The following is a 12,500-nucleotide window of genomic DNA, read 5'->3' as shown; positions in this document are numbered from 1 at the left end:
TGTATGGAGGGGAGAAAATCAGGTGCAGTGTTGGCGAATCTCAGAAAGCATGGAAGTTTTGAAGGATGCAGTGCTCCGACAACTAACAACTGATGCAGGCAGTTTGTTCCATGCTTCAGCAACTCTCAGCGTGAAAAAATGTTTCCTAAAGTCATGGGAGCTGTGCTGTTTTCTGACTTTGTAAACATGTCCACGGGTGTTAGACAGGTGGAGTTTGAAAAGGTGCTCAGTGTTATTGTTTGTAAGATGGTTGATAATTTTATGGGTGTCTGCCAAGTCAGTTGCCAGACGTCGGAGTTTCAATGTGTCCATGCCCAGGGAAGTAAGGCGTTATGTTCAAACTGGCCAAATTCAGCCAGATTTCTCCCTACAATGTCTAAAAATAAATAATGATTTCAGATTTTAGTACAATTTGAATTTACTTTAGTACAGTTTGAATTTACTGAAACCAGCAGTTTCAGTAGAGGGGTTTAGTTGATTACATTAACCCGAGTGCTCAACTGATACTTATTTTATCAACTCTGAAAGACTGAAAGGCAAAGTTGACCTGGGCAGAATTTGAACTAATTGTACTGAATGTAAAGGCAGATGAAATGCTGCTAAGCATTTTGCCTGGTATGCTAACAATCCTGCCAGCTTGCTGCCTTTGTCTAAAAATGATGAAAGATAGTCACATCATTAAAATCTCAAAGCTATAGGATAATGCATGCTTAATTCAAAACATTGACCCCAGTGCATGACTGGCACTTATTTCATCAATCCCCAAAAGGGATAAAAGGTAAAGTCGACTTCAGTGTGATTTGAACCCAGAATATAAGGAAGGATAAAATGTTGCTAAGCATTTTGTCCAGTGTGTTAACAATTCTGCCAGCTTGCCCCCTGATGATGATGATGATGATGATGATAATAATGATAATAATAACTGTTGAAAGTGTTAACATGTACATTGTTTTGTCTTGGTATAAAAGATGGTCTACAGCAAATATTCTGCTCAATACCACAGATTTGCTTGTCAGTTGTTTGACCTTAACCAATTGAGCATGTCCCTTGGTGGCTGATGATATGTGCATCTCTGATCATGAGCAGAAGTAGTGGGGGAGCATCATAGCCATGTGTTGAGAGGGATTCTTTGGGGTTTGAATAATTCACCTCCGGAAATGTGGGTGTTTTGTTCAATGTTCTGAAACAAACCTTATTCAGGGGCCTTTTGAGCAACATGGGCTACTCACCTTGAAGAAAATTCTAACTGGGCCCCACCTGCAAAGTCATCCACTGTTTATCTTGATGTGAGATCACCATATTGCATACATATGGTTGTAATGCATGTGTCTGGTGTACCCTTGTCACATGGGTAGTCATGATGGGTATATTGGGCTTTGCATATTTGTACCCCAGTGTCACTTTGATGGTGTCTGTTGTTCTCTCAATAACAACAACAACAACAACAATAATGGTTTCAAATTTTGGCACAAGGCCTGAAATTTTGGGGTAGGAGGGATTGTTGATTACCTCAACCCCAGTACTTGATTTTAATGACCCTGAAAGAATGAAAGTCAAAGTCTACCTTGGCAGAATTTGAACTCTGAATGTAAAGTCAGAAGAAATATTGCCAAGCATTCTGTCCAATGTGCTAATGATTCTGCCATCTCACCAAATAATAATAATAATAATAATAATAATAATAATAATAATAACAATAATAATAATAATACCTCATAAAAGGTAATGGATGAAAGCAGGAAGGCAAAGATCCTCAGAGACTTTGACTTCCAGACAGACAAGGTGTTAGAGCATCAAAGGCCTGATATAGTAGCCTTTAGGAGGGATGAGCATGAGTGCCTAATAATCGACGTGGCAGTGCCGGATCAACATATCATGAAAGATAGAGAAAAGGTTGACAAATATGGAGACCTGAAAATTGAGATTACCAAGATGGGGGCAGCTGCAAGAATTAAACACAAAGGTTGTTCCTGTTGTCATCGGAACATTAAGACACTTTAGAAATACGCTACAATCTTGGGGTGTTGCAAAAAAATGGCTTTACTTGGAACTGCATGCATAGTGTGTAAAGTACGGTCAATCCAAGGTCTTTGTTGTGTCTTGACAGACAGTACAAATCCTATGTACACTTGATATTTTCAGTCTACAACATCAAAATATTGGATACTGTTATTTACATAATTTACATTCGATGGATATTTGTCCTCATCTTGTTTGTTGTTAACACTTTTCGGCTGATATACCCTCCAGCCTTCTTCAGGTGTCTTGAGTAAATTTCGAACCTGGGTTCTCATTCCTAAGATATTTTTCGATGTTATTATTATTATTATTATTATTATTATTATTGTTAGTGTTCCAGTCACTGCTTGGAATCAAACTTGGAATCTTGGGGTTAGTAACCCGTGCTCTTAACCACTATGCCATATGCCTGTGGGCATATGGCGTAGAGGTTAAGGCCCACAAGCATATGGTGTAGTGGTTAAGGACCATGGGTATATGGTGTAGTGGTTAAAGCCCACGGGCATATGGCGTAGTGGTTAAGAGCATGGGCTACTAACCCTAAGATTCCGAGTTCAATTCCAAGCAGTGACCTGAACACTTTTACTCTTTTACTTGTTTCAGTTTTTGACTGCAGCCATGCTGGAGCACCGCCTTTAGTCGAGCAAATCGACCCCAGGACTTATTCTTTGTAAGCCCAGTACTTCTATCGGTCTCTTTTGCCGAACCGCTAAGTGATGGGGACGTAAACACACCAGCATCGGTTGTCAAGCAATGCTAGGGGGACAAACACAGACACACAAACATATACACACACATACATATATATATACATATATACGACAGGCTTCTTCCAGTTTCCATCTACCAAATTCACTCACAAGGCATTGGTCGGCCCAAAGTTATAGCAGAAGACACTTGCCGAAGATACCACGCAGTGGGACTGAACCCGGAACCATATGGTTGGTAAGCAAGCTACTTACCACACAGCCACTCCTGCGCCTATAAATAATAATCATAATAATAATAATAATAATAACATCGAAAATACCTTAGGAATGAGAACCCAGGTTTGAAATTTCTCCAAGACACCTGATGAAGGCTGGAGGGTATATCAGCCAAAACGTTGTGTTAACAACAAACAAGATGAGGACAAATATCCGTTGAATGTAAATAATGTAAATAATGTACATAATTCCTCATCTCTTAAATATAGAACTGTATTGGATACTGTGTGATGTTTTCAATAATAAATTGTAGTGAATAAAAGAAAAAAGGAAACTAAGGTTATAGATATTGCCAAAGCCTGATCTGCATGCATAGGTGACAAAGAGCAGAGAAAGGTGGGAAAATATTAAAAGATGAAATTGCAAGAATATGGGCAATGAAGAGAGTAACTGTTATCCCAGTTTTTGTAGAGGCCTTGAAGGGGACTAACAACCAAGTTTGAGAAATATATTGGAGGAACAGGAACTGGCATGAGTGTAGAGCTTGCTCAAAATACTACTTCATTGGGGACAATGAGGATTTTCAGATTGGTACTTGGGTGTCAAGTATTTTCCATGATACTTAACATCTAGGTACAAAGTCTTTTAATTCATGGATATGAGACCTTGTGAGACCTTTGACAAAAGGTTGCTGTCTGCTTTCACAGAATTAACAGGAGCAAGTAAGATCGAGAGCTCTGAGAAGTAAAATATAATAATAATAATAAAAATAATTATCCTTTCTACAAAAGGCACAAGGCCTGACATTTGCGGGGGGGGGGGAGAGGTTAGCTGATTACATCAACCCCAGTACTCAACTGGTACTTATTTCATCAACCCCCAAATGGATGAAAGGCAAAGTCAGCCTCGGCAGAATTTGAACTCAAAACATAAAGACAGGCGAAATACCACTAAGCATTTCACCCAGCATGCTAACGATTCTGTTAGGTCACTGCCTTTATAATAATAATAATAATAATAATAATAATAAAAATAATGATAATAATAATAATAATAATAATAATAATAATAATAATGATAATAATAATAATAATAATAATAATAATAATAATAATAATGGAAATAGTAGTTGTGATACCTGTGCTGGTGGCACGTAAAACGCACCATCCGAACGTGGCCGTTCCCAGCACTGCCTTGACTGGCTTCTGTGCTGGTGGCACGTAAAAAGCACCAACCGATCGTCGCACATAAAGAGCACCCACTACACTCATGGAGTGGTTGGCGTTAGGAAGGGCATCCACCTGTAGAAACACTGCCAGATCAGACTGGAGCCTGGTGCAGCCTCCTGGCTTCGCAGACCCCGTTCGAACCATCCAACTCATGCTAGCATGGAAAATGGATGTTAAATGATGAATAATAATAATAATTATAATAATAATAATAATAATAATGCTGAAAATAGCAACATCAAAAACAACAACAACGACAATAATGAAAGCAATACTTACTTTGGTTGTCTGGAGGTTCAGAGTTCGAGGACCAGTGAAGAGCTCATATGGACCACGATTACCAACAACTTTTTGCAAAAGGGAATCAATTCCACTTTTGATTTCATAAGTACCAGGGCCTGGGTTCCGATTCTGGAGGTAGAAAAATTAAACAGAAAAGAAGAAAAGACAAGGAAATATTTTATTTTGTGGTAGATAGGTTTGAATTTTATCTTTTTACTTGTTTTGGTCATCTGTGTTCTATTGCAAACATATGCAAGTCAATGCGCAGAAAGCAAAATAGGAATTTTGAAAAAAGTAGGTATAAAACTAGTTTTTAAACATTGAATGGCTATGGGAGTTCACCAGAATAAAATTGTAAACAAAGGGGTTCATGCAAGCAAAAGAATAAATTGGGGGTATCTGGTAGTATATTAAGGTTCCATGTAAAAATGCAAGCAAAAGAATAAACTGGGGGGTCTATGGTAGTATATTAAGGGTCCATGTAAAAATGCAAGCAAAAGAATAAATTGGGGGGGGGGGTCTATGGTAGTATATTAAGGGTCCATGTAAAAATGTAAGCAAAATAATAAATTGGGGGGTCTATGGTAGTATTTTAAGGGTCCATGTAAAAATGCAAGCAAAAGAATAAATTGGGGGTCTATGGTAGTATATTAAGGGTTCATGTAAAAATGCAAGCAAAAGAATAAATTGGGGGGGTCTATGATAGTATATTAAGGGTCCCTGTAAAAATGTAAGCTAAAGAATAAATAGGGGAACTATGGTAGTATATTTAGGGTCCATGTAAAAATGCAAGCAAAATAATAAATTGGGGGTGGTCTGTGGTAGTATTTTAAGGGTCCATGTAAAAATGTAAGCAAAAGAATAAATTGGGGAACTATGGTAGTATATTAAGGGTCCATGTAAAAATGTAAGCAAAAGAATAAATTGGGGGTCAATGGTAGTATATTAAGGGTCCATGTAAAAATGCAAGCAAAAGAATAAATTGGGGGTCAATGGTAGTATATTAAGGGTCCATGTAAAAATGCAAGCAAAAGAATAAATTGGGGAACTATGGTAGTATATTAAGGGTCCATGTAAAAATGTAAGCAAAAGAATAAATTGGGGGTCAATGGTAGTATATTTAGGGTCCATGTAAAAATGCAAGCAAAAGAATAAATTGGGGGTCAATGGTAGTATATTAAGGGTCCATGTAAAAATGCAAGGAAAAGAATAAATTGGGGATCTATGGTAGTATATTAAGGGTCCATGTTAAAATGCCAGCAAAAGAATAAATTGGGCGTCTATGGTAGTATATTAAGGGTCCATGTAAACAAAGGGGTCAAAACAAAGAATTAAATTGGGCGTCTATGGTAGTATATTAAGGGTCCATGTAAACAAAGGGGTCAAAACAAAGAATAAATTGGGGGTCTATGGTAGTATATTAAGGGTCCATGTAAACAAAGGGGTCAAAACAAAGAATAAATTGGGGGTCTATGGTAGTATATTAAGGGTCCATGTAAACAAAGGGGTCAAAAAGAATAAATTGGGCGTCTATGGTAGTATATTAAGGGTCCATGTAAACAAAGGGGTCAAAACAAAGAATAAATTGGGGGTCTATGGTAGTATATTAAGGGTCCATGTAAAAATGCAAGCAAAAGAATAAATTGGGGGTCTATAGTAGTATATTAAGGGTTCATATAAAAATGCAAGCAAAAGAATAAATTGGGAGTCTATGGTAGTATATTAAGGGTCCATGTAAAAATTTTGCTTTAGATTGGTTTATCGCAAGAAACAGCGCAATGTCTTCCTCTAATGTTTTACATAGTTCAACCTATATTAAATGCATGTTTGAAAAGCAGAATAAGAATTTTGAAAGGAGTATCTACAAAATTAGTTTTGAAACATCGAATGGCTATGGGGATCCACCAGAATAAAAATGGTTGAGGATCCCTGATGTAAAAGATAATTAGGTTTCATTTAAGTCAGTGTTACTCAACCCCTTTCTTCCCCCAAGCCCCACTATGAATTTCCAGGAAAATGTATGCCCCAATGGTAGTTGGAAAAAAACTTTATTTCTAGTATTTCATAATTAAATACTTTTCTTAACTCTTTTGAGACACATGGTGTTTTGGTATGTGTAGCCAAAAAGATCAAAACTCTTTTCTGTTGAAACTGAAAATGATAGGTGCATGTAGAAAACAAATGATAAAGTACCTAAAACTACATTATTAGTATGTAAAACTATGTATATTAGGAAAGCTTATAAACAGTACAACACTTCTATTACAATAAGAAAACCTAAAACAACACAGTACATGTAAATAAATAAAATAATAAGCATAAGTGTTTCTGTGAAAAGCATAAAAAAAATATACTGAAAGACAATCTCTGATTGGCTATTACTCTTCAAAACCAACCATTCCCAACATTCGTTTCATTGGGCCGATGGATCAACCTCAAAGTCTTGTATCAGCTTGTATCACTTGGGCCGATCACTCAGCCTGGGTGTCCCAGGAGGGTTAAAGAAATATCTACACTAAAGCATTAGAATAGTGCTATACTGTAGCAAACAGCCTTCATACAATTGCTTGGCTTGAGGGATTGGTTTGGCTAGGATGAGTATAGGTATAGTATGTTTGCTGTGGGAAAAGATCTTCACAATCTCAAGTCCTATTAAAAAAAAAAAGAAACAGAAAGAAAAAATTTTGGATCCAATGCCCCACCACAATTTTCCTCGGGCTTTCTACATAGGGGTGGGGCATATGCATCACCTGTGGGAATCACTGATCTAGGCAGACAGGTAGTTACTCTTTATTTTTTTACTCCTTTACTTGTTTCAGTCATTTGACTGTGGCCATGCTGGAGCACCGCCTTTAGTCGAGCAAATCGACCCCCAGGACTTAATCTTTGTAAGCCCAGTACTTATTCTATCGGTCTCTTTTGCTGAACCGCTAAGTTACGAGGACATAAACACACCAGCATTGGTTGTCAAGCAATGCTAGGGGAACAAACACAGACACACAAACATATACACACACACACACACACACATATATACGTATATACATATATATATACGATGGGCTTCTTTCAGTTTCCGTTTACCAAATCTACTCACATGGCTTTGGTCAGCCCAAGGCTATAGTAGAAGACACTTGCCCAAGGTGCCTCGCAGTGGGACTGAAACCAGAACCATGTGGTTCATAAGCAAGCTTCTTACCACACAGCCACTCCTACGCCTAGTAGTGTAGGAAGTGGGGAATAGTGGAGTACAGGAAGAAAGTATGTTTGTATTGGGTTGTCCGGAAAGTTCGTGCCAATTTATAGTAGCTTACCGTTCGACTTATTTTAGAACATGGTTGAATCCATAAAATAGGATTTGACTACACCTCCATTTAGAGCACAGTTTAAGCTATCTTTTCGTGAAAGAAGGTTCATGTTCCTATAACCTGTGTTAATTCTGTAACCCTTTAAAATGGAAGATAAGAAAGTTCATTTTCGGCACTTGATGCTTTGGGAACCAGACAAAAATTGCTGCAGCTCAGCTTGGATGTGTTACCCCACTTTCCATATTCACCAGATATTGCTCATTCAGATTTCCACTTATTCTGGTCTCTGCAGAATAGTCTTCATGGTAAAAATTTCAATTCCTTAGATGACATAAAAAGATACTTTGATGAATTCTTTTCCATGAAACCACCTCAATTCTGGGAAGGAAAGATGGAGATGCATTGTGCAACAAAATGGTTCATATTTGGTTGATTAAAAATGTAATGGCAAGTATTTATTGACCTTTTTCTTTCCTTTAAAAACCAGCATGAACTTTCCAGACAACCCAATTGGATCAAGGTTAATAGAAAAGCATTGTGAAGGCGTGGAAATAGAAGTGTAAACAGACATGTCATATTTAGATTATGGCATAACTAGTCATACAAGTTTGGTTTTTGTTGTATATTTGGCTTCACAAAATCTTTCTTGATAATGCAATAATACAGTAAGATCACAAAACATAGGTATCTATCTATCTGTTTATCTACGGACAAACCTAATCTGTTTTCCCTTTTTACATTGACATTTCTGTGATACACGATCCCTATTGATCGGCCCCACTTTTTTTTTTCTTTTCACGACCCCTTTTGATCGGAATTCAACCCTTTTTTTCCTTCTCTTCTTCCCAGAAAGAAAACTTTTACTTTGTATTTTGTCCCTTCTGTGTTCAGCCCTGCGTGGCCAATAAAGTAATCTTTCTAATAAGATTATTTATTACAACCCAATTGTAAGTGTATATACTTACAGTTTTAATCCTTTGCACCTTTTATTTAAAAATTTTAAATTAACCATAGAAAGCAAGCAGTTTTCTTTGCTATTCTTTTCACTATACATAAATGTACAGTATGCTAGCTATTTCTCAATAATATTTTGATATATATTTTTTATGTAGCATTTAAATTTGTTACTCTTTTACTCTTTTACTTATTTCAGTCATTTGACTGTGGCCATGTTGGAGCACCACCTTTAGTTGAGCAAATCGACCCCAGGACTTATTCTTTGTAAGCCTAGTACTTATTCTATCGTTCTCTTTTGCCGAACTGCTAAGTTACGGGGACGTAAACACACCAGCATCAATTGTCAAACGATGTTGGAGGGACAAGCACAGACACACAAACATATACACACACGTACATATATATATAGATATATACGACGGGCTTCTTTCAGTTTCCGTCTACCAAATCCACTCACAAGGCTTTGGTCGGCCTGAGGTTATAGTAGAAGACACTAGCCCAAAGTGCCATGCAGTGGGACTGAACTCAGAACCATGTGGTTGGTAAGCAAGCTTCTTACCATACAGCCACTCCTGCGCCTATGTTGTTAACTATTAAGTAAATTTTTATCTGAGGTTAATTGAATTGAATCATTTTCTTTCGCTCTTGCATTGCTGGATTTCTTTGAAGTTGATTGTGGAGTTCCTTAGTCATTGAGCTGCTTTTTTCCTGTTTCAAGTAATTTTAATTTTGATTATTATGATTTTCCTACTCTTAACTCAAAAGCCAAATCCAAAAACAAGTCAGAAGGCAAAAGCCCTTGCATTTACAGAAATATTTTCAAACCAGTTACACTGCAGTCTATGCCACATTGATGTCAAATGATAAAAGGCATTGAGTTACAGAGAATAAGCAAAAAATATTAAAACTATCTAAAAAAAAAAAAAAAAAAAAAAAAATAGAACAGCTACCTATCAGATCGTTGAATTTACTGAAAATGATAAATCTTAAAGTGTTTCTTGAAGCTGACATTTCTTTGCACAAGTTCACTAATCTAAGTTCAAGAAGTCTCTTTGATTCTATTAATAATCCACTGCCATTTCAATCTATGTACCAAAAATAGGTTGATATGCTTAGTGCAAACACGGTTGAAAATTGCAAGAGCTGTCTAACAAATGAAAATGTTATTTTCAATTGTTGATGGCAAAAAAATTGTGGGTGTATGGTAAGTAGCTTGCTTACCAACCACATGGTTCCAGGTTCAGTCCCACTGCGTGGCACCTTGGGCAAGTGTCTTCTACTATAGCCTGGGACCGACAAAGCCTTGTGAGTGGATTTGGTAGACGGAAACTGAAAGAAGCCCATTGTATATATGTATATATATATATGTGTGTGTGTGTGTGTGTGTTTATGTTTTTATGTCTGTGTTTGTCCCCCCCCTCCAACATCGCTTGACAACCGATGCTGGTGTGTTTACGTCCCCCGTAACTTAGTGGTTCAGCAAAAGTAACCGATAGAATAAGCACTAGGCTTACAAAGAATAAGTCCTGGGGTTGATTTGCTTGACTAAAGGCAGTGCTCCAGCATGGCCACAGTCAAATGACTGAAACAAGTAGAAAGAAAGAGTAAAAGAGTAAAAGAGTAAAGTACTTTAATGTATTTATTGGTTCAGTTAAAAATCCTCAAAAAAACCCCTTCTTAATAGAATGTTTACCACTCGAGACAGCTCTATCTTTCACGGTCATTGCTCAGATCATCAATGATTTGCTAAAAAAGTATAGCAGTTCCAAGAGAAAATTTTCTCCTACTATTGTCTGATGCTGATGGTAGCTACTGGAAAAAACATAGCAAGCTGTTTGCCCTAAGCTCTTCCATGTAACCTATTTCTCCCACCTACTGCACAGCTGTGCTCTAAAAATAAAGGCCTTCTATCCTTCAATTGATTATCTGATTGCCACCATCAAGGCTGCTGCTGTAAAAAACATGATCAAAAGCAATTCAAAATGAAAAAAAAGGCATTGGAGATTTTTTCACAAATTATAGTGTGGCTTATAATGTGTTGTTTACCCATGCTTTTTAATTGAACTGAATTATGCTTTGTAAGTGTTTGACTAAACTTGCTTACTCTTTTACTTGTTTCAGTCATTTGACTGCGGCCATGCTGGAGCACCACCTTTAATCGAGCAACTCGAACCCGGGACTTATTCTTTTGTAAGTCCAGTACTTATTCTATCGGTCTCTTTTGCCGAACCGCTAAGTAACGGGGACATAAACACACCAGCATCGGTTGTCAAGCAATGCTAGGGGGACAAACACAGACACACAAACACACACAGGCATATATATATATATACATATATACGACGGGCTTCTTTCAGTTTCCGTCTACCAAATCCACTCACAAGGCTTTGGTCGGCCCGAGGCTATAGTAGAAGACACTTGCCCAAGGTGCCACGCAGTGAGACTGAACCCGGAACCATGTGGTTGGTTAGCAAGCTACTTACCACACAGCCTCTCCTGCGCCTATTATATAATAATAATAATAATAATGAAATTATTGTATACAGTGCTCAGGTGCACCACACAGCCACTCCTGCTTGATGGGAAATTTGTAAGTTTGATTTAAAGAAAATGTTTTTTTTAAGTATCACCATTATAGGTATTTATACTCTGGTGAAATTAAGAAATCAACCCCATCACTGCACACACACACATGCACATGCATGTGTACACACAGACACACACACACACACACATACACACACAGAGTCGCATATTTATGTATGTTTGAAGATAATCAAATCAAATTTTCATCATTTCGAGCCACTCATCCAATGAGTATTTCTGCCAAATTTGGTGAAAATCCCTTCGGTCATTTTCCAGTGATTTTGCAAACATAGACAAACAGACAGAGACAAGCGTTTACAATACCCTACTTTCGCTTACACATGCAGGGTAACAATTGGATACCTGTTTCAGCCATTTGTGACCAGATGGGGTAGCTAGTTGGATGCCTGTAATTACTATGCTAAGAACCTTGCAGAAGTTACAAAATTTGCAGAGAATTTCGAGGATGAAGGCATTTTAGTGCAGAGAGATAAGGACTGTTGCTTGTTTGTTCCTTCTCGAGCCACGCCTGGATCATAAGGGCCGGTTTCCCAGTTTCCTTGGCGTATAGGTCCCCCACCTGGATGGGACGCCGGTCCATTGCAGGTCAGCTGCAAGATGCAGGAGGAAAGAGTGAGAGAAAGTTGTGGCGAAAGAGTCAGCAGAAGTTCGTCATTACCTTCTGCCGGAGCCACATGGAGCTTTGGTGTTTCACTCATAAACACACACATTGCCTGGTCTGAGATTCAAACCTACGATCCCTCAACCATGAATCCACTGCTCTAACCACTAGGCCATGTGCCTCTACAAAAAATAAATACGCCCTTTGAAAGCCTAGCCAGGCTCATGGGCCTGGTTTCCCATTTTCTATGGTGTATGTGTTCCCCAGCTGGATGGGACACCAGTCCATTGCAGTGTTACTCATTTTTGCCAGCCGAATGGACTGGAGCAACATGAAATGAAGTGTTTTGCTCAAGAACACAACGCGTCACCCGGTCCAGGAATTGAAACCACAATCTTACAATCATGATGCTGACACCCTAACCACTAAGCCATGCGCCTCCACAGAGATAAGGACTAACCTCATCCAAGTCTGTTTGAACTATCTGCAATTGAAAGAACTGATTTTGAAAGCTGAGTCAACAACCTTCACCATTTACGATGCTTACAAAAACCTCAAACAATTGAAATTC

General features: G+C 37.9%; 1 protein-coding gene across 2 annotated transcripts in view; it reads right to left on the bottom strand.

The window, feature by feature from the left end:
* The window catches only part of LOC115224094 (lymphocyte expansion molecule-like), a 78,526-nt gene that overhangs the window by 30,367 nt on the left and 35,659 nt on the right, over window positions 1-12,500 (bottom strand). For both annotated transcript variants that reach the window (XM_036512865.1, XM_036512866.1), the window contains exon 7: window positions 4,454-4,585. In XM_036512865.1, the coding sequence (XP_036368758.1) occupies window positions 4,454-4,585 (132 nt within the window). The remainder of the gene's footprint in view (window positions 1-4,453; window positions 4,586-12,500) is intronic.

Source organism: Octopus sinensis, linkage group LG24 (genome assembly GCF_006345805.1).
Source record: "Octopus sinensis linkage group LG24, ASM634580v1, whole genome shotgun sequence".
NCBI classification, from domain to species: Eukaryota; Metazoa; Mollusca; class Cephalopoda; order Octopoda; family Octopodidae; genus Octopus; species Octopus sinensis.
This window is presented reverse-complemented; position numbering and strand designations above follow the sequence as displayed.